Source organism: Nothobranchius furzeri, chromosome 13 (assembly GCF_043380555.1).
Source record: "Nothobranchius furzeri strain GRZ-AD chromosome 13, NfurGRZ-RIMD1, whole genome shotgun sequence".
NCBI classification, from domain to species: domain Eukaryota; kingdom Metazoa; phylum Chordata; class Actinopteri; order Cyprinodontiformes; family Nothobranchiidae; genus Nothobranchius; species Nothobranchius furzeri.
The window spans coordinates 22,518,661-22,542,091 of record NC_091753.1 but is presented as its reverse complement, the minus strand read 5'-3'; the positions used below and the strand labels follow the sequence as shown (position 1 = coordinate 22,542,091).

The following is a 23,431-nucleotide window of genomic DNA, read 5'->3' as shown; positions in this document are numbered from 1 at the left end:
AGAGGTAGAGCTGAGGGTGGGGCTGTAAGGCTGGGATCAACTGACGACACCCGGTCGAACTAGCTACAAGCTAACTGAAGCTAACCCAAAGCTAATGCTGAGCTGGGAGCTAAGCTAACGGAGGTAGCAACCTAGCTACAACCGGAGTTAACTGTGCACAACACCAGAGCTTCTGAGTCAGAGGTACGCCGGGCTGACCGCTGGGTAAAACCGGGTGGAACACAGAGGTCTCCGAGACCTCCACAAGCCGGCAGCCGCACAGCAGACAAGCGCCGCTGCGATCTAAGATGTGCAGAGCTGCCGCTGGGGAGAACCGGGTGGAAAGGTTTCCATCCCAGAGCTCCACAAGCCGGAAGCCCGCGCAGCAGTCAAGAGCCGTGATCAGACAGAGATGCGCCGAGCTGCGGGGAGAACTGGGTGGAAAACATCAGTCTCCCGAGAGCTCCACAAGCCGATAGTCGGAACCCAGCTCCACCAACATGTTATATTTCAACCCATTTTCTAAAGTGCAGCATTATGTTAAATGCACTGGGTTTTACCCTATTACATTTAAATTTCATGATTAAACAGTACATGTTAAAATCTAAGCTCAGCTCGGCAGTGACCTAAAATACATAAATATAATTTTACTTACCGAAAAAAATGAAGTGGCGACTCCTTGGATGCTCTATTAGTGCCATTAATGCCCCAGCAAGTCATTTTGTCCAACAATTGCACAAAAAATCTCCAAAACAGAATTCACAAACACAGAGACTCAAAATCCCGGAACAGTTTCCAAGCCAGACCGAGGCTCAGGCTGAGGCCTTTCCACTGAGCTAGCTCTGCGGTCACGTGGGTCGGATGCTCATTAATTATACAGAATTTTAGGCTTTTAATACACTTAAACAGAAGAGTGAGAAAAATATTCACCCCCCTCAGAGTTGTCATGAGTGTAAACTAGATCATTTAAACCAAAAACATGTTCTGGTACCAGGCTGTAAACATGTTTATTTCTGCTGTGAAATTGTTATTTTTAACATGGGAGTCAATGAGGATTTACTCGCTTCCGACACCAGTCCCCAGTGGATGAGGGTGGAACTGCAATTTTTGGTACTTCCAGGATTGCTTCAATTTTTGAACCGCATTGTGGGGGCCTGGTTTAGGAGCACTTCCCGAATTATTTTGGTTGGGTGATGCAGATTCATCTCTTAGTGTTCCCAACGTTTCTGTTTTGAGTTGACACATTTCTCCCAAATACCTGTGTTCCTTTAGGTTGAACCCACAGAGCCTCCTGGTAGAAAAAGCCCAGTGGGATCACGTCCAAAAGCATTTCTACCAGCCATCATATGAATGCTAATGAAGACTGTTCTGTAATTTCATTCATAATTTTCTGAAAGCTTAAAGCAGCAGAAGACTGCTGTGGTTTCATGAACAATTTAAGTTTCTGTTGCAAGTACTTTTTTCATATAGAGTTCAGGCTTGGTACAAAGTGACTGACAACAAGACAGGAAGTGAGTTATTTGTAGTTTATCGTGGTTCTATCCTTTACATTTAGCTTATTATACAATGGGAGCATTCAGTACAGGAAAAACCCCTGACTGTAACGCTTAGTTGATTTAAAAGACCAAACAGGTGGAATTAGTAAAAAAAAAAAACTGCAATGCAAAGGCAGCTTTGTCGTGTTAGTTTTTCTCTACAGATAAAATAAAAGTGGACTTTATTGTCCCACAGTGGGGAATTTCAGGTATACCAGCGGCGGGACGGTAACTTCCAGCCATTTTTAATGAGAGATGTATCGTATGTTGATAGTTTGGACTAGGGCTGCTCAATTAATCGAATTTTAATCACGATTATGATCTGAGTTTTGAACGATTATAAAAAACAAAACAAGCCGATTATTTGCTCCTCCCGCTTGCGCTGCCCTGAGTTGCAAATGAAGCGCTCCTCCCACAGTGTTGCCAACTTTGCGACTTTGACGCTATTTCTAGCAGCTTTTCAGACCCCCTTCTTGACTTTTTAATTCTAAAAGTACCTAGCGAACATCTCAGAAACATCTCTGGTAACCCTTAGCTACTTTCTGGATAACTGTCGTCCACATTTCCTGCAGGTTAGCTAAACACTCCACCTGCGCTCCGGACCGTGCTTCACAACATTAGGAAAGGGAATGATGTAGTGATGTGTCAGTCGCTAAAGAAACGGCTCTCCTTGTTGGATTAACCAGAGTGAGTGACACACACCGCACCTGCGGACTCCTGAGCAGCTAAAAACGGCTAAATGTGTGTGTGCGGCGTGCTAAACACACGTGCAGTGCAGCTTGCCACTGATTGCTGTGAGACCGGGTTGGGGGGTGGGGGGTGCAGCTGTGGTTGGGACAATTATTACATTAACTGATGGACTTGTAAATAAATAGTTTATAAATAAGGTAGAAATAAGTTCCTCACGCTGATAAATAATAACTAATCTCTCTGAGGACACGGTGCTAGTGTACTCTCCTACAGCACCTTGACACGACTCAATAAATGTTATGCAACACTTTGTGAACATCAATTTATTTGCATTTATTTGTTATAAATGCCACTGTTTAATTCTTGCTGTCAGTATTTGCAAGATATTGGTATTTGGGTCCGTACTGGTTAGACTTAAATGAGTTAAACCAAGGTCTATAGCCCTAGGGTCATAAACTATGAGCTATAAGTATATTGGTCTTTTTATACTGGGAATCAGGAGTTCTTTTAATGATCATCTTGTTTCTTATTTTTGTCTTGATTGTGCCCTGAGCAATTTTATGACAGAATAAAAACAAATAAAATCAACATAAATTGAAAAATCGTCCTAAATAATCGTGATCTCAATTTCAGTCACCATAATCGTGATTATTGTTTTTGCCCTAGTTTGTACAGGTTTCTGGAAACCTTTTGTGTGTGAAGAGGGAAGTGGGTGAAAAGGTTGACACCTTTGCCTGCCATAAATTGTGTGATGTTATGGTGTTGTCATCCATGCAACAATAAAAATTAATGTAGTGGAACTAGTTGAAGTTGTAACAAAGCCATTGTTGTCTCGTTAGAAAATCTCTAACTCGGCATGAATTTTAAAAGTCATGCTTGTTGTTTTAAAGGGTTATCCAATCTTTTTCTCCTCCTGATTTAGACCATTTGAAAACCATGTGATCGGGCCCAAAGACCCTCTAGATGTCACACCATATGGTTAGCTGGACATTGGCGTGTTGACAGCAGATTTTGGTTGGTCTGGTCAAATGATGTTTGTTATGTTGTCATGTAACATGTTTCGGCTGACCAGATCTGCTTACTGTTGTGGGAAACCTGGATGACTTGTATAAGCTAATACATATTTAGGCCCGAGCAGCGAAAGCGCTGTGAAGGCCTATTGTATCTGCTCTGTTTATTTTTCTTCCGCCAAGTAAATTGGCTTTTTGGGGGCCTTAACATACCCGAAAACTCAGGAATTTATGCACACCTGTCAGGCGTGGTGTAAAATTTTGTATTTTAAAGGTCTCAAAAATATTGCAATAAAACTAGCTCCACAGCGCCCCCTAGAATGTGAAAAATACCCCCCTCCATATACCTTAGTTTGTCGTACAGTTATGACATTTTGTACAGTTGTAGTACTCAACAGTCTTCACAGAAAAGCCTCTTGCAACCATGGTCAACATCAAACAGGAAGCCGGCCATTTTGGTTTGAAGTTGGACTGCTCGATTATGGCAAAAATAATAATCACGATTATTGTGACAGAAATTGAGATTTCGATTATTTTAGACTGTGATTTTTCAATTAATGTTGATTTTATTTGTTTTTATTCAGTCATAAAATTGCTCAGGGCACAATCAGGACAAAAATAAATAAGAAACAATATGATCACTAAAATAACTCCTGATTCCCAGTAAAAAAAAAAGACCAATATACTTATATACCAATATACTATACTTCATAGTCTATGACCCAAGGGCTATAGACCTTGGTTTAACTCATTTAAGTCTAACCAGTACAGACCCAAATACCAATATCTTGCATAGGGATGGGTACCGAATTTGGTTTTTTTTAAGGTACCGACCAAATTCCACAGGACCGACCGAGCACCGATTCACTTCATTTGAAACGGTGTCTCGTTTCGGTACCCGTCCTTCACAACGAGAACTTGCCTAGACAGCTGCGCATGCGCAAGAGCGTTATGGCATTGGTCGCTGCGAGCGAGTTGTAAACAGCAGCATTGTAGAAAGAACGAAAGCTAAAGCTTGGGTCCACTTCACTAAATGTGATGGGTAACTTGGTGATGACGAAACGCGACAACGATCTAAGTGAGACATCCTCATCTTAATCTGCTCCGGTAGGTAAATAAAATGTTTAAGATAACGTTAGCTTGATTTGTTAGCTTCCGTTTCACTAATGGTGCGTTCGCTTTCTCCTCGGAACTCCGAAATTCCGGCTAGAAGAACATGAACGCACTCTAAAGTTTGGCTTCACTTTACTAAATGCGACGGGTGATTGGGTGAAGATGAAACCAGTGACAACGATTTAAGTGTGAGGCATCATCGTTTAAATCTGCTCCAGCAGTTAAATAAACTGTTTAAGATAACGTTAGCTGGTGTGAAGATCCGGTGGGCGTGGCCTATTTTCTTAAATAGCGCCCCCTAGGACCATTAAAACTGTCAGCCCCAAGCCATACTTTGACTGAGGATTACGAAATTTAGTACACTAATGTAGTGTCTCAGGCCCTACAAAAAGTCTCTTGGAGCCAAGCGTAAAGTCGCACAGGAGGTCGGCCATTTAGGTCCAAGTGCTCGATTTAGTGGTTTTTGCCTATGTTGTTTCGCCCTTTTCACAGATCACATTTAAACTTCTGTTATATACTCTTAAGCTATAAGGAAAAAAATTCAACCGTCGGATTTTTCAAAAGTTGAAAGGTGTGGGCGTGGCTAAGCCTCAAACTTTGACCTGTCGCCACGCCACTCTTTTTCACAGCTCCCTATTGGACTCCTTTCACCCATTCACCAGCAATCTCTGGTAAATAGCAGTAGACAAGTTGAGGTCACTTGGTCTCCAGTACTGACAGGTTTCGAAAAAAGGCGGGGCTTTGGGAGCATGGCGAAATTTGCCATCATGCCATGGAAATAAGTTTGCCTCTCATTGCCTCAGTTATCGTGATATTGCTACGAATTTTCTGGTGAGTGATCCTAGTCTGACCACCAAAAGAAATGGATGTGATAGGTTTGTGGGCGTGGCCTATTTTCTGAAAAAACGCCCTCTAGGACCATTAAAACTGTCATCCCCAAGCCGTGCTTTATCTGAGAACTACGAAATTTGGTTTCACTTATGTAGGTCCTTGGGACCAACAAAAGTCTCTTGGGGCCAAGGTCAATGTCGCACAGGAAGTCGGCCATATTGGTCCAAGTACTCGATATAGTGGTTTTCGCACATGTTGTTTGGAGAGTGATGCCCCATCGCTCTTTTCACCAATCACCTTCAAACTTCTGCTATATACTCTTAAGTCATAGGGGAAAACATTCAACCGTTGGATTTTTCAAAAGTTGAAAGTTGTGGGTGTGGCTAAGCCTCAAACTTTGACCTTTCGCCATTACATTACGTGATGTAATAACTCCCATGCGCATGATCAGATCTATATCAAACATTGCCTGTGTGATCACTGACCACATCTCACGACAATGACAATGTGGACAGCTGACATCACCTAAGCCCCACCCCCTGACAACAGGAAGTCTATTGTTTTATGGTGAAATGCCCATATTTGTCCCCTCTAATTTAGTAAACATGACACTAAGGTCGTAGACTGTCTTCATGATGCTGTAATGACCATTCATTTCTGATAGCTTTCCAGAAAGGGAGGGGCTTTGATGCCATGGCGAATTCTGGCATGATGCCATGACCTTACGTTTGACTGTAACTTCCACAAACAGCCTCCGATCTGCACGTGACTGAACATGGCAATCAACAATCATGCCCTTTAGCCAATTAGGCACAAACGGTTGATGAACATTGTATAATATCACCACAGCACTCCCTACATACCTTTAAAACTGTAGTAACTCCTACAGACGAGGTTGCAACTGCACCAAACTTGCTATGTGTCATCAAACAAAGGCACCCAACACAATCCTGTGGTTATTGTTTGATATCTCTTTAGCTTTGCCCCTGACAAATATTAGGCCCTGAATAACACATGCATTATGCAATTCACACCAAACTACACGCAAATGATTGTTGTCAACCTACAAACTGCTCCATAGGATATTTTCCTAAATTTGGGACAGCACCCCCTAGATACAATAAAACCTTTGTAACTTCTACAAAAATCTCCAAACTATATCAAACTTGATGGGAGTCATCACACAACTGCATTCAACACATGTATGTGCTCAGTCGTTCAAATCACTTTAACTTTGCCCACTTACAGCCTTTTGGCTCTAGATGACCCATGCAACGTTTGATTGATGCCAGATTAACAGAAAACCATCTTTGATGACCAAAGATGACCTCTATGAGATTTAGTGGTAAATGGTCACAGTGCCCCCTAGGTAGGTTCAAACTTTAGTACTTTCTAAAGACAAGGTCAGAATGGCATTATACTTGGCTTGTGTCATCAAGTGATTGCACCAAACACATTGATGTGGTTGTTGGTTCAAACCTCTTTAGCTCCACCCCCTTTCAGTTCTCTGGCTCTAGATAACACACACAACGTCTGATTAATGCCAAAATAACAGAAAACCCTCTGTCAACCAAAGCTCGCCTTAATGGGATTTTTCTGTAGTTGGTCACAGCGCTCCCTACATAACTTTAACCTTCAATAACTTCAAAAACATGGTCAGAATAGCATTTAACTTGGTCTGTGTCATCACACCACCAGTGTGGTAAAGATAGAGCATCCCCTAGTGGTGAGATGTGTAATTTAATGTTGGGCTCAGGGGGGATGCTGTGTCAGGGTGAGGTGCAGACGAGGAGACCATTCGCTGTGTCTGAGGTCACGAGGTCGACATTTACGTTTTGCGGACGTGCCCGGCTCTCCCGGGCTGCTGGCCGGGCCGGAGCTGCAAGGGCCGAACGACGCTGCTTGCAGCTTTAATTACCTTTGTAACTGATATTTGGTCCAATAATAATTCCAGATTGCATACACATAAAAAGTGATATATTTAATGTAGTGGAACTTGCTTAGTATGAGGATTGCTGTAAAGACTCTGACATTCATCAGTGACTCGATGCAATTAGCTGGGTTCCTTATATAGGAAACTTTTTACTGATTGGCTTAATGAACTGACTTGTATTGGATGTTTACTGTGCGAAGTGCCTTGAGACGACTCTTGTCCTGATTTGGCGCTATATAAATAAACTTCTATAGAATTGAATTGAATTTACTTGCATTGATGTACTCGCATGGGGAAAAAAGTTTGTGGTATAAGAAGTGCAGCTATTTAAAATAACTATTGAAGAAGTAGCAGTAGAATACCAGGGCTGTTATGTATATAAATACATTCAAAAATTCCCTTATGAATTGTTTTTAGAGTGTTTTTCTTTTCAGTCTGATATGGACTTTAGTGCTTAGCTTGGTAAAAAAAATGGGGCACAATGTAGTTTGTTCAAGTGCAGTTGCCGTAGTGTGACATCATCAGTACAATGGGGTACCCCAGTGTAAATGACACCAATAAATTATCAAAATTTAGGATTTAACATGCCAGGTATGCCTCCATGGTCTTCCTCTGTTAAGAGATTTGGAGTGTACCATCTCAGGTATCTCACAATTAGATTAATAAACAACTATCAACCACTATTTTTGATGCATTTTTCCCCTCACATCATAGCTTTTTCCTACTTTCAAATTAATTCAGCACACATTAAATCAACTTACAAAATATCTTTTACTTTATCATCTTATTCATGTAACACTAAACTCATAACCAACATACTTTTGCATGAAATCTGCAGAAAAAACACAAATAACGAAAATGAAAGTACGCTTCACTTTTGTGAACAGAATCAGCTGAGACTGCAAGCTGGAGCGATGCAGAGATGCGGAGCCTCTTGGAGGGTTCCCCTTAGCACTTTATAAGCCATCCCCTTACCTCGTAGTCACGGACGACACACGATAGCGAAACGATCCACGTGCACACACTCCTGCTCTCATGGACGAGGCACAGTAGCGAAGTGATTTGCGGCTGGTTTTCGGCATTTATGTATAATTGTTTATTAAAGTTTACAAATCAGTTTTCAATCGGCACGCATCACGTCACGATGAGTCGATTAAATGATGAATTGGCACACCTTGATCCAACACCCTGCAAAGCTAAACGAATAGAACACAAAAACAATTAGGAAGAACAAAATAAAGGTTTCCAAGACACACCTCTGTACAGCAGCTGTGACCATCTCTGTCCTGGTGGGTCCAGCTAAATGAGGCTCATCATCATCAGGCTCGCTTCTGGAAGCCACAATCAATAGCTCCTAAGTGGTTTTGCAGTTGTTTTGATCCCTGGTGAGAAATGGATATTGGAATCAATAAGTTCTCAGCTCCTTCTCGGTGGAAATAAGAATATGAGTAGAAAACAACAGATGTCTATAGAATTCCTTATCCTGGGGATTGTTTTGGTTCTGCAGCTGGACCTGGACAGCTAATGCTGCTGCTGCTAATCACGTCCTATCGATCTGTTGGTCTTCTGCCATCATGATGCTCTGTGGCTCCCAACACCTTTTCAGAGAACCACCAGTTTGATGAGCATGAAGCATTATGAAGACCTTACATGAAGAGCTTATAGATCAACAGTCTCACTCATTCAGCTCAGGCCAAGATTTAAGCTGTTGGTTTTTGCAACTTTTACTCAAGGAAATGGTCATTTTTGTTGTTGTTGTGTGGAAGTTAGATCTAAACTTGTTGCTAACATTAGTCAAAGTTTCATAATTATTTAGGGCTTCATCTACCTTCTGTGATCCTGCTGGAGTGCAGTTTATGGTAAAATGAACAGAGGACAGCGTTATGAGGACATGACTGAGTCAGGCGCGGGAAAACATGGACAGTTCTGAAAATCATAAAGGAGAGTTCAGGGTCAGCAACTCTGAGTTTCAATTCACTGACCTAAACGACCCTCACCGTAAATCTAACAGAGAAAAACTCTTCTGGTTGGTCAGAGAGGCCGCAGAAGCACCCGGACTCTGAAGGAATTGAAGCTTGGATCCGCGTGTGTGTGAGGGGGTGTGCGCGCGCTTGTGCGTGGTTGTGCTGGTGTGTGTATTTTCAGAGTTTAGTGTGGTCTAGTACGACGTGGTAAAGATGATCAGGTTTGATGCAGACGAGTGGACTTGATGGGTGCAGAGTGATTCTTTTGGTTTGGATGTGACATGTTTGGTTTTTAGGTTTCTGATGTTTTGGCATCGGAGCAGTGAGAGTCTGCTCTTCAGCCCGGATAGCTTTTGGAGGACGTTGCCTGGAAGCTGGAAGTAGACAAGCGTGCCATTGCAGCGGTTTCCTGCTGCTGGTGACCCGACACCAGCGGCTTCTCAAACCCACCAGACTGTTTCCACGTTTGACCTCCAGAGACTGAGTCAGTGCTGCTGAGGCCAGAACTCTGGAGGGTCGACTGTGGCTCCAGCACACCAGACTGACCTGCTGCGTCCTCCCACCAGCAGGCTCCTGAGCCGGTTCCTCTCAGATGGGCTCTGCTGGGACACCCTGGGGCAGGTTTAGGGGTTTGATAACCTGAAATCTTGTCATGTGAATGTTCTCCTTGCGTCAGAGGTTTTGAGTCTGGTTGGAAAGCTGCAGCCAGCAGTTAACTTTTTTTTATTCTGGCCTTTCTGGTTTATTGGCTTAGGCTTTTCATATTTTGTCAAAGTTTTGGACTCACAGTTTGGCAAAAAGGAGACATTCATAAGAATGTCTCCTTGGGCTGTGTGAGCCAGCATGAAACATTTCAGTTATTAGTATTTGGCAACTGAATTAAAATAAGCCATTAATGTCAGAGGATTGCAGCTGTTGCTAGTTTTCATGGATACAAGATGAAAATGGAAAAAAGATTACTCAACTGAAGAAGTAGAAAAGTGGTTTGCAGGTAGAGAGCTGGCTAGTTGCAGGTCCAGACAGCTGGAAAGGTTTGCTGTGGAGTTTTGAAGGTGGTGGTGGGGTCATTTAGCTGCATGTGTGTCTGCTGATTGGTTACCAAGCCCCAGTCGATGAGGCTGGCCACAAGTCTTCTTTCATGGTCGTGGTAACGGATCTTTCAGAGGTAATGGAGATCAAGGCCAGGGCTGGCTGGGAAGCAGAACACTGGCTTCATATTACAGGAACCCCTCATCGGTGACATCTGGCCTTTGATCTGCTTTTCTGAAGGACAGATTGATGTTCGACCGAGTGAGCTGTTCCACACAACTGCCAGCACCAGGATTCAGCTCATCCTGCATGCTCCATTGTACCCAGCAGAGGCTTTGGACTGGCTCAGATCAGACTGGCCTGCAGCCTCTTTGTGATGAGAAAAGCTGAAAAACGGCCTCCAGGAGGAAATCAAAAACATGTGCTGGCCTCTCTGTCTCTGCTGCTGGAATCAGTTCTGCTCCTGTGCCACGTTCAGGGTCGTGAGTCAGGCCGATGGCACTTGGCGGGTTAAAGATGAGATTTGTGTTCTGGTGGTTAGTTTACATTGTGGATTGGAGTTGGGGTGGGTGGGTAGGGGTGCCAGGGACTGAAGACCAGCCCCTCCTTTTGTGTTTGTACACTAACACAGAGCAGTGATCATTTTCATCGATTACTGCTTTTCTCTTGAGTGTTGGGGCCTGCAGCTGTCAATGGAGAGAATAAGTTGATCTCCAGTTTTCTTGGAAAAATCTTTTATTTGTGCTGCTGACTTTGATGTAGAAGCTGCTTTTAGTGCAGCTAAGGATAAGGGAAAATCGAAGAAAAGCAGCGAAAGCCCACACCTAAACACAAGACGCGGAACTAAGCTACAGCAGTTCAGAAGGGGCCACATGCATCAGGGTACATGATTGCTGGAAACAGAAAACGGCTCTTATTGTGATATCAACAGGTTTGAAATAAACTGCTTATTGTGATGGGACAGACGGATCTCGTCTGGTCGCATCCCAGTAAGGATCCAGGTGGCTCACATTAGGGTGATTGCAGGGTGGGGTGAGTCATCTAATAAAAGGCAGCTGCCTGCTCTTTCAGCAGGACAGCTTTGGGATGGCACTTCAGGTGCTGGGGTAATGAGAAACCCCCAACTGCAAGCAGCGACCGTAAGTTCTCTCCCTCCTAGTTGCAACTACCTTTTGAACCATTTATTCCATTATCATGACTACCACCTGTAGGGCGTATGTGTTGGGGTCAGGACCTGGAGTCGTCTAATGCCTCAAAATCTGCTATGACTCATTGACGGGGATTGTTTAGCATAGGGCTGCACGATATTAGGAAAACCTATGATAATCGATAACAGTGTTTAATATTGCGATATCGATATTACTCACGATAAATGAACAAATACTAAAGTATGCAGTGTTGATGTCGTCTGGCGTGTGGCGTCTGCTCTGGGTTCAAAGCAAACAAAAACTAATGCATGAATTCCATTACAACATACCATTTTTATTGCAAACATATGCAGCTGCACCTGCTACTGTATTAGCAGCAAAACAACACACTGCATGCATGCAGTTTCTCAGTGACTTTAAAACATCACCTCCACCATAAAACTTTTTCTGATGCTCCAAATACAGAAAACATCCCTTACCAGGGTTTTTTGAATAAATAAAAAATATCAGAAAATAAGTTGAAATGTTAAATAATAGTTAACATCACTTAAATGCAACAGCAAATTCTCTCATTGCTTCTGAGCATTTTCTCCACTTATGTGGTTATGATATAAGGCTGTTGCTGCAATTTGGAAGTGAACTGTGCTGGGCCAAACTAGGAGAATATTAAGATTTTTTGAGGGAAAGAGAAAAACAATTGTCTACCTTTCAGAAGAGGAACTGGCAAAAAGCATGGGAAATATGTGAAAACGTTTGTTTTTAGCCCCAAATTGAACAAGTTTACCTAGATCTTAAAAAGCAGCTCAGATGATGAAACTGCAACTATGATTCTGATAACAAGCTAACAAATTGAACTAGCTCCTCTTAAGATAACCGGCTAGCAGAGCTTCTGACTGACAGTTTATGTGCAGCAGCAAATCAACTATCCTGATTAACAAGGTTATAAAAGCTCATGAATGAAAAATCACTTTGATGTGTGGGGGAACTTTTCCAGGCCCTCTTTAGCAGGGTGGGACTGGGAGGAGAGTGCTGTAGCCTTTTAGCTGGAAGCTAACCGGAGCCTGGGGCTAACACTAGCAACATGGAGGTAGGTGGGTTGGTTCACAGGCACGTGTCAGAGTCAGCCCGGTTATTATCAGCTGCTTAACGACACCGAGCGGACTCGCGTTCACGTTTGAAAGCAGCGCTGAATCCAGAAACCTCAGCACAAAGTGTGTTCGTTAATCTGAGCCAGCATGACGAACAAGGGAAGCGAGCGATAGCGGAAAGCGGGGCCGGAGAGGAGATAGTGGAATTTTGAGGTAAGGGTCTAAGTAGGGGGCGGGCGTATTACGTGAACGGACCCATCTGATTGGCTGCATATCAGAAGGGCTGTATTTGATTGGTCAATTAATACTTATGCGTAAAAAAACAGAGCTGGTTTACAAAAAGTTGATGTATGACACGGATAGAAATGTTTGAACCAAACATTTATCACCATTTTTGACGTGCTTTGCGATGGGCCTATCGCACGTCCTGTTATCACGATGACGATAATTTTTCGATATGTTGTGCAGCCCTAGTTTAGCGTTACTAAAACCTTCAATTATTTAATGAACGTCAGATCACAGAGCAAAGGGAAGCTGGTTTGATCCAGTGAATCATATTTATTTTCACTTCCTGTGTAGGTCCTGGCCTTGTGGACACCTGGAGACCCTATAGGTCCTTCCAATGGCCCAGGGATACCACCCCAAGGCCCTGTGGCCTGTCTGCCAGATGAATAAGTGACAAGCATGAATAGACAGAAGCATTTCTGTCCTATCTTTGGTAAAAAGTACCAAGGTGAACGTTGTTATTGATCAGGTCTGTTTGTAGAACAGTATTCCCTGAAGGCAGTGGCCAGTCAGACTGTTGTTTCTGCAAAAATAGTTCAAATGTAATGAACATTACAGCTGTTGACTCAGGCCAGTGGAACAGCAGTGTGTTGTTCTGTGCTGAACGAACCAGTCATCAGAATGGTAGAATCCACAGGAGACCTGCAGAGTCTAGGAGGGGGCAGGTGTTCATAATGTAATGGCTGGTTGGCATGAAGATGCAATGGTTTGATTCCTCTCAAATGTCAAACAATCTTTGACCTCATGCTTTTAGCCTTATTATCATTTGTTTAAACTAAATCTGAAGATGCTCTTTCCCTTCAGGTGTCACTTAACGTGCAGCTCAGTCTTCTCCAGCATGTTGAATGCCCAGTATGCCCACATTACAAGTGTCTGTTGCTCAGTGCCGTTTAGACATTTTAACTCTCATGAGGAAACATGTTAGCTCTGTGTTAGCTTGCTAGCTGACTGCAGCATGTTGGGGTGTCTGAAATCCCTGTCTGCCGTATATTGTGATGCTATGGTGTTGTGATCATCCAACAAACCGAGATTATTGATTCAGAGGAACTTGTTGAAATTGAGATTAAGCCAAATGAAGCCTCTCCTTCTGTCTGTAATAAATCCTGGAATAGGCTGTCAGTAAGGATATGTGTCCTTGACATTCTGAAACAATAAGAACGCAGTTTGAGTATCCTTCAAATTTGAACATCCTTGTTGCTTTGCTGTGATGTAATCGGTCTTAAAATACGGCATTGGGCGATTGCAGCCCTAAATTTGGACATGGTCCCAGTATGAAGATGTCCTGCAGGACATAGACCCTGCTTCTGTTCTTCCTCAGTTGTTGTTTGAAGCTGTTTGCTGCCTCCTGCTGGTGGGACCTTTAGGTGTGTCCTCCCCTGCAGCTCTTATTCTCCAGGCTTCGGTTTAGACGAGCAGTCTGACTGATCTGAGTTATGGTTCAGTTCCATCTGAAACGCTGGACTCCTCAGGGTCTCTGAAGTTCTAAAGCTGGCCCTTTGTTTTTCCAGGTCTTTAAAGGTGAATTTCAGCTGCCAGATTTCCTAAAAGAGCAATCACAGGTACAGTAACACCTCTGGCTGTTCTGTTAGCTTCTTTTGTTTTCAAGACTCAGTCGAGTTCTGGCGTCTGATCCAAGTAGCTCTGTGGACGATGCGGTCAGCCTTCCATCTGCACAGTTACTCATCTGTTGTTTTTCACATCTGATGCAGCCTGTTGGTCATTTCTGGTTTCACTGTCATGACTGCTTCCATCTCTTGAGTTTTCAGCTTTTGTTGCCTCATTGTTTCATTTTGGTTTCCGAGCCTCTGAACGAAACGGCTCATTATTTACTTATTTATTTATAATGTTTTGTTTACTCTAGATGCTTCGTAATGTCATGTTTTGACTGCAGCCTGCTCTTGTTCTTGGATGTTGTGACTCAGCATGCTGGTGGTGTTTCTGAGCTGTCTCTGAAAGTGGACCTGCTGTTTGTTTGTCTACACAGATGCAGAAGTCTGCAGAGAAACCCAACCCGAGTTAGGATGCGAGGGGGCGTGGCGCTGCAGCACACAGGTACTGACAGAGGGATGGACTCTGGATCTACACAGCTGAACTTAAATGGATGAATGTGTGGATGGAAGTGAAAGCACACCAGCAGGCTCCAGAACCCTGAGAACTGGTCTCCTTCAGACAGACCTGGTCCGAGTTGCCTTTCAGAGTGGGTTTCTGTGAGGAGGTGTCGATAAACACTCTAACAAGTTTTAGATGGCTCCTTGAACTGCTGAAAAAGATTTAATCTGACCAGACTGATGAGCTAACGACTAGTTACAGTTGGACTAGTCCTAATGTGGGTTTCTGTCTCTTCTGAATGTTTATTCGCACTACTTCACACTGCTCAGTTTCATATCACACAGTCATTATTATTCTGACTGTTGCGGACCTTCTGCTGGTCTTCAAACTATCTAAATATACATTTTTTATACTGCAGTTTGAGACGATGGCATGAACCCATGCATTTTTGTAAGATGAATTTTATTTTTTAATTGACAGCGATCCATTTTGTAGCCGGTCCCTCTCGGGTCCGGTCAGACCTCCTCTTCCTTTCTCCAAACTGAAGTGTTTCAAAGAGCTGTCAACAGCTTAGATGTTAATTGTTTATAATGTTTCTATAGAAGCCTAATCATATTAGTTTGATTCTTCAGGTTTTCCCAGAGGAAAATTCATGATTATTTAACACAAATATTGATTAAGTTGGAAACAAACTGTGTTTATTTCTCCTCCTCAGACTAAGGCCTAGTCCACACGTAGCCGGGTTTTTTTAAAAACGAATATCCGCCCCTCCAAAAACTTGCATCCACACCACCTCGTTTTTTAAAAACAAACTCTGTCCACACGTACCCGGATAAATACGTTGTTAAGGACATGCCAGACCTGTAGGCGGCAGTACTTCCCTCGTTCTTAACCTTGTCCTCCGTCGTGTGCGAAAGCAAGGAGCAGTAATTCCGCTTGCAAAAACAAACAAGCAAAAAGCGCTTGGACAATTGATAAAGCGAGCGCAGCTCTGAGGGCATCCATGCTGTCGGCTAGTGTAAACACGGGTCGCACACGTGATGTCAGCATTTTTTTGTCGCGGAAAGTGACGTTGCGGACCTTAAAACTCCGGTTTTGTCTGTCCACACGCAGACACCCAAAACGGAGAAAACGCAGATCTTCACTTTGGCCGGAGTTTTTAAAAAGATCCGTTTTCGTGTGAAAGAACTCCGTTTTCATGTGGATGACAGGCCAAAACATAGAAAAATATCTACGTTTTGGCAGATCCCTGGCTACGTGTGGACAGGGCCTAAAACACACCACACTGCTGCTGAGCTCTTCAAATTAAGAGCATCACCTGTGCACCAGGTGCTTCCAGTGACCGTACGGGGTCTGCTCTAGGGCCTCGTAGGACAGAGTACTGGTTGAAACAAAGTCAGATGGTTGTCTGATTGGTTCATACCAACTCTCACGCAGGTGGGAACCCGAAGGTGTTGAACAAACCTTTTATCATGTCTCTAGACATCATTTGCTGTTCGGATGAGTGAAGAACCTGGCCCAATCCCAATACTCACATTGCGCCCTACGGTCTTCTCTGGAGTGCACTTGGAGGAAGTGTGCAGTAAGGCTTTGAGTGTGTAGTACACAAGTGGGCAAATAATTGCCACATTGGGCCAGGGAGCATTGCGTCATCGACCGCAACGCATGCCGGGATGCTGGCCGCTGTGCTACTTAAAAAAACCCTTTATTAACAATTTTCAAAGAAACAACCAAACAATTATTTCTAATAAATTAATATTTATTGCTACTTTTTCTAAGACATTCAGAGCATCAACTAATCATCCTAAAATGAACTGCTTTCATTTGAAAATATGTATTTTCAGAAAAAACACTTAATCTTTTTCTCCTGCAGCAATGGATTGTGGCTAATACCATTCACCCAAGTCTGCATCGATGTGGACTTGGGTGAAGTGCGGATCAAGGGTGTAAAAGGGGCGTGATCAACTTCCATACTTGAGAATCGAGACACCCTACGCACTCGCACCCCTGGTCAGGAATGCGCAGTTGAAGGGCGCGAGTGTGGAAATGCGAGTATTTGGATTGGGCCTCTGTCAGCATCAGCATCTCTCTACAGGTTCCTGTTCTTCTCTAACTCAAGCCATGACTGCCCCCTGCTGGTCAGACAAGCTGATAAACTGGTTTTAATTGCTGTTCTGGCGTCTGTAGTTGAGTTAACGTTGAGTGCAGACCAGGTCAGACCGACCCAGCTTCTGTTCTAGCAGCTCACCAGATCCCTCTGTTTTCATCTTTCTGTACAGGAATGTGGATCAGAAGAGGTCACCCCACCATGCTGGACTCCATCATGACTCATCGGTCACGTCAGCTCTCCTCCTGTGAGCCGCCGCCCCCCTCTCCTCCGCAGGAGAACTCTCAGCCTTCAGTGTCGTACCTTAAACGAGAAACTTTCTCGGCACCAACGAATGTCTGCTGATGCTTTCATTGTGTCACATCATGCTCATCCACTCATGTTTAAAGAGAAACTGTGATTCTGTTGTAAGAAACTACAGTGAACTGAAATATTTATGAATGAAAGATCAACTCCTGGAAGATGCAATACTTCTTTTAATGTTTAATTTTCTTCATGCCTTTGTATTGTGCAATCTCATGGGTACTGATCAGTCAAATGTATCAACCGTGAAAAACAATGCTTTTTTATATAAAAACCAGCCTGTTGTCATCCTTTAACCCCAGACTTGATAGAAATTAAGATTAAAACCAACCGCGAAGGTTTGAAACTCGCTGCTGTTCAGGAGTTTACAGTTTTTCTGATTGCTTAAGCACTTTTGTAACTATTGGCTATTTTTGCTAAACTCTACACACAAATAAGAACCTGTCCCTCTATTAAAACTCTGTAGTTCTCTTGCTAGATTAACTCTTCACACCTTCATAAAAATGGTGTTTTCGTATCAAACCGTGCACAAGTCATCATCTAAGCAGCACACAATGTGCTAACTGCGCACTGATGGTATGAATACAAAACATCTGGCTTTTGCTTTCATGGTAGATGTCAATTTGAGGTCATAGTGTCATGTAAACAATCCAAACTTCAAGTATTGATGTTTATTCACACATCAAAACCAAGACAAAGTCAGAACACAAAATAGTAATTTCACAAAAAAATAAGGGAGAAAAAAGAAACAATCAGAACCAATTTCGTCCACATCGCATGAGATATCCTCCAGTCCAAGGCACCGAGGAAAATCTCCTTGAATGCCGTACCCAGGCCTGACATGATGCCTGGTCAATATCTCTACATGCCTCCTTCATTGCCTGTAATGAGGATGAAGGTCGTACACCTTCCAGCGCCAGGCAGAGAAGAACTCCTCGATGGGAGGCTGAGTGCCATGAAGGATGGGTGGTCTGTAAACCAGTTGCGGACCAAAGCAGCCCTATGGAAACTTAACAATTGTCCAATATGATGACATATCGGGTATACTCTGGTCTCTGGACAGCGAGCATGTCATGTAAGGTGTCCAGGAATGCAATAATGTGTGCAGTGTTGTATGGGCCTATGGTTGCGTGATGGTGAACAACACCATTTCGGCGTATAGCTGCACACGTGGTTATGTTACCACCACATTGTCCTGGGACATTGATGATGGCACAGTGTCCAAATATGTTCCTGCCATGTCTCCTGGTTTTACTTGGGTTAATACCAGCCTCATCTACAAAAAGTAGCTCATGTCCCATGGCATCTGCTTCTAGTTCCATCACCCTCTGGACAAGACTAAACAAATGCAACACATCAGGCCCATGCACAGCACTACAGTATGCACTTCCAAATTCAGAACCAATGACACTATAGCTTACCTGCACATAGTCATATCGCAGTTGCTTTACACCTTCTGTGTTTCTGTCAAAAAGAACTGTAAATTTGCTTCATTCTTATTCTGTGGCACGCAAGTACACAACTTGGTGCAGAAATCTTTGCACTGTGTATATTTTGAAAGATGGTGTCATCAATTATGCGCTGCTGTATTTGGCACAGTCTTATTGCATTATTGGCAATCACCATGTTCACTATATGGGTCTCTTGCTCTGGAGTGAACATTCTTCCTCTGCCCACAACATCTGGACATCTAGCAGTTCTGTAAAGTAACAATGTCAGTAGTTTTGCAAGCATGGTACTGTTGTGTTTCTCAGAGTATGGCAGTGCTACAAAGTACTTGCCGATTCTCATTTGGAAATGTCTTAATGATGCTCGCCACAGTGTAGCGGCTCAAATTAGGCTGAACCCGTTGGCCAGCTTCCCTCGGGGTTGATGACGTGGTCCACTATTGTAGCTCTGATGTCATCAGTCATTCTATTTCTTACTCTTCTTACCCTTCCTCTTTCCCCTCCTTGTCCTCTTCCTCGGCCTCCTCTGATTCTCACTCTTACTGCTCCTTCCATTGTACTCCACATAGACCGCTTACCTGTGGCTTTTTTATATTGCTTAGGCTGATTGCAAAGTGAACTAATTATCTAAAACAGTTTTCACATGTGAACGTGTGCCAGACAGTTGACAAAATAGTGTTAATGATGGCCACACGTGTATAATTTAGCTAAGAGTGTGTTGGAAATTTGGTAATTGAGTGTAAGCAGTGAGTTGTTTAAAGTTCTGCAAAAAGAGTGTTGTGCAGTTAATTGTGCTTTCAGTTTTGCAGACTCAGTGAGTGGTTTTGCTATAAGTATTAATAGTTTTAGAAATTGTGCTATAAGAGTCACAGTTAGGATTTAAGCCATCAGATACAGCTGTAAGCATCTCAGAGGATGAAACGTTCAGGAGCAGAGCCTCGCCTCCTTCAGTCGGCTGATTGTGCCTGCTATAGACCTCACCCCCGATTAGATTTAGAAGACATTTGACTTCACACCAAACTTATCAATTAAAACTGAAAAGTGCAGAGTACCAAGCTTGTCAGCTGAAGTTACTAAGCTGCCCACCTTTGTAAGATTAAAAGACAAGGATTGTTGGCCTTAGGCAGAGGTGGGAAACTGGTCCCAGAGGGCTGCTGTTCAGCATGTCGTGTTTTTATTCCCCTGCCAACACACCTGATTTTAATCAGCAGCTGATGACCAGGTTTCTGCAGAGCTTGAGCTGCTGAGCTGGTGCATTGCGTGTGCTAGAACAGGGAAACAACTAAAACATGCTGGTTCGTGGCCCTCAAAGACCAGAAAAAGACACATTTGTAAAAATGAAAAACATTCAGTGCAGTCCTGAGTCTGATCCTGTTTTACAGCAACCCACACCTTCAGGAACACGAAGAAAACGGATGTGGACAAAGACCCTAAGTGCCTTCTGGAGCAGGGGTGTCCAGTCCTGGCCCTAGAGGGCCGCTAGCATGTTTTAGTTGTTTCTGTACTCCAACACGCTTGATTCGGTGGGCAAATCCCTTTTCCCAGCAACTTGTGACGCTTTTCAGAAGCCTGTTGATCACCTGCTGATTAAATCCAGGTGTGTTGGAGCAGAGAAACCTCTAACGTGCTAGAAAGCAGCCCCCCCAGGACCAAGATTGGACACAGGGAGGAAATAAGACCGGGGTATTCAATTCCAGTCCTGGAGGGCCGGTGGTATCCAGCAGGTTTTAGTGGTTTCTCTGCTCCAGCACTTGATTCAGTGGCTGAATCACCTGAGCAGCAGCACATCGGGTTCTGCAGAAGCTTGTTATTTACCTGTTGATTGAAATCAGGTGTGTTGAATCTAAAACCTGCTGGATACTGGCCCTCCAGGCCCGGAATTGAATACCACTGGAGGGAGCAATTGTGAGCTAGCTCACCTGCAACCTGAAAGCTTGGCACACTGCACTCTTTATTTTGACCTGATAAAGCTCTTCAGATGAGGTTTGAGTGGTTCTATCAGGATAGTCAGACTGGCTACTACTGGTAGCCATGGTAACAAAGTGAACTACTCTCATTACCAACATAAACTAGTTTCTATGATTTGTCAGCTGGTTGCAGCAGTTTTACACATATTTCTTCAGCTGGTTGGAGTCTTACAGGGTTTTTCAGTCTCAAGTTTAGGAGTAAAGACTGCAGAACAACCTAGAAGAGTTGAGCTAGGAACATCTGCCATCAGGTTCTTCTGATCTGTAGTCTTGCTGACGTGCAATTGTCTCAAACTCTATGGCTACTTGAAAAGGGACTAGGCAAGGACAAATGACTCAATTCAACAAAAAGAATGGCGTAAATGCAAAACTGGAACACATCATAAACTTTATAAAGCAGATTTTAAACGAAGGCCTGTTGCTTCTGCCCCAGAAGTCTTCATAAGCTCAAATTTCAGGGCAGAACCATTCAGAGTACAGATTGCCTCACATGGCAGGAGAATCGCTCAGAAATAAATCTGTCGGTAATAAACACTCATTGCTGTTTTTGTCAATAGTAAAACATCAAGGTGGTTTTATTCCAAGTGGTTAACATTTTTAAGAACCCATAAGCACAGAACAGCATTTTATTCAAGTGAAAGAATCGTGTTGATTTCTGCAGCATCCAAGGTTTAAAGGAAAGAGCAGCACATAAATGAACCTCATATTTAATAATACGTTACATTCAGGCAAACGATACGTCCAAACCAAGACGTTCAGCAGTGAGACCGCCGGCTCGCAGGAGGATTAGAAACTCGGTGCACAACGATAGTAGAGAACACTCAACGGTCAACGTAACACATGGTCTGCACACATTCTGCATCTCTGCACCGGTGCTGCTGCGACCAACAGGAAATGGATCCTAAAATAAGTTCATTTTTATGTTCAGTCTTTATACAAAGATTGGGCTTTTGGTTCAGACATCTGTACAGCAATATAGACTTTGATGGGTTCCTCAAAAAACAGAAATTACACTAGTTAAATAATTCCAGAACACTTTTCAAAAATAGTTTACACACATCGTAAACAGTCTTCAAGATGCAGTAGGAAACATTTTCATCATGCCACAGAGGGGGCCGTTTCAAGGCTTTGGTTCACAATGTCCTGATTGGAAGAAAAAGCTCTGCCAAAGACGTCAGTGGCCCCGCCCACCTCCATCACCATGGCAGCAGGGGGGCATCCAAGCCACCACCCGCTTTCCTGGGAGCTGACCAATAAAAGCAAAGAGCAGCGGACTACAGTACACTTCAGGATTGGGGAAGACTTTTGGCACTTGTATCACAGGTGGAGGTCAATAATGGATGACCTATAATATGCAGCCATGTTGGACATGGAGGGAAGGGCACTGAAGGGTCAAGGGTCATACTGCAGGGGTTCAAGAAGAAGCATTATCAAAAAGGCCCCCTGATTCTCCTCAGATGCTAATGTGAATGTGCTGTTTCTCCAAAACCAGAAGTTAGACTAGACCACTGACCCACAGAGGACTTCAAGACAACCCGTCCCCAGACTGGTCCAAACGTTTGGGCTTGTAAGAGGCCAGGCGCTCGGTCCCATCAGAACAATTGCAACCACTTTCCAAACAGGACAAGAGGTTTTAAAGTCTCATGTCCGGCTTTGAGCCTGGTTTCCTTCAGAATACCAAAACCAGCTGAGTGTGCTACAAGACCAGTGATCCGGGCGGGCTCCCTGATCCACGTCTAAAATGTTTGGTCAAGTAGGAAACAGTCAAAGGTTGATGAATGTGAGTCAGATAAGATTAATGTTGGTTGAATCTAAACAGTAGAAACAATTCCTGGTTAATCTGTGCCTACGTAGTCGATCAGATTTTAAATTTACTCCACAATTCCTTAAAGGTGCATTATGTAAAAATGAAGTAAAAGTGACATCCTGTGGTAATATTTGGTTACTGCAACCACTTTAAACTACTTTTTGCCGTCGTCAAATTACAATTGTCGGTGCAGCAGTGTTAGCTCACAGACACGACAACTCCACACTCACTGATGGTAAACAGTAGTTTAATGGGCTTTGTTTTGAATGGAGAATCTGCTTCTGGATGTGAAATATGTTTCAGTATAACCTTCCTTCCTAAATGACTGAAACATTAGACTCTTTGTAAAAATCTCACTTTATTCTTACACACTGCACCTTTAAAACTTTGTCTTGCTAAATGAACTGAGAGGACTCACTGGACAAAGGACGTGACTTGGTCAGCACCATGTTTCTGGGTCAGTATGAGAGTAAAACAGAAAAATACAGTCTTAAATAATCCATTTAACTAATGAGAATGGACATATACATATGTGTGACATCATGGGGTTTCTGGTTGTAACTTTGGCTCATCAGGATCTTTAATCTTCTCTGATGTGTATCGACTGACTGGGGGGGGGCAAAACCCACCAAGCAGAATTATTTAAACGCCACTAAACAGTGTAACCCTGACTTTAAACCTATAGTTGTGTTAACTCAGATTGTCTGTAAGGATCTGAAACAAACAAGCGATAAAAATGTAAACAGAGAAATGTGTGAGGGGGGTGAAGACCTCTCCACAGCTCTGGAACTGGGATGAAAGTGGTTCTGGAGGTCCCGGCACTATAAACCAGTTTAATGTTCCAGGGATCAGGAGGGTTTATGTGCTTTTCTGTTAATAATTGTGCTGTGTTGTTATTTTGTGGGAATATTTAAAATGGGAGCCAAAGACTGACTTGCCCTGTTCAGAAAAGTTGGCTGCAATTAGTCCTGATTTGTGTCGACGTTCTGGCCTCCTGCAGTGCCTCCGGTCAAAAGCAACCTTCACAGGCAGCATGAAGCACGCGCTCATCAGAAAGTGCATCTCAGTACCTTGGGCTGATAATAAAAGGCAACATTTGTGTTATAATAAAGAAACAAAACCAAAATACAGGTGGACGGATAAAA

At 43.3% G+C, this 23,431-nt stretch overlaps 2 protein-coding genes across 5 annotated transcripts in view; one reads left to right on the top strand and one right to left on the bottom strand.

The window, feature by feature from the left end:
• tpst1 (tyrosylprotein sulfotransferase 1) overlaps window positions 1-17,341 on the top strand; it is a 65,941-nt gene extending 48,600 nt beyond the window's left edge. Inside the window, exons 4-6 of one of the 2 annotated variants that reach the window (XM_054742907.2) lie at window positions 14,114-14,164; window positions 14,590-14,657; window positions 16,934-17,341. In XM_054742907.2, coding sequence (XP_054598882.1) covers window positions 14,114-14,164; window positions 14,590-14,625 — 87 coding nt within the window. In that variant the 3' untranslated portion in view covers window positions 14,626-14,657; window positions 16,934-17,341. The remainder of the gene's footprint in view (window positions 1-14,113; window positions 14,165-14,589; window positions 14,658-16,933) is intronic. The other variant, XM_054742908.2, reaches the window with a different exon arrangement.
• A 3,680-nt stretch (window positions 17,342-21,021) lies between these two features.
• Window positions 21,022-23,431, bottom strand: part of sgsm2 (small G protein signaling modulator 2) — an 85,378-nt gene continuing 82,968 nt past the window's right edge. For all 3 annotated transcript variants that reach the window (XM_070543403.1, XM_070543404.1, XM_070543405.1), the window contains one exon: window positions 21,022-23,431. This exon is cut by the window's right edge and continues 677 nt beyond it. The gene's annotated coding sequence lies outside the window, so the exon portion shown is untranslated.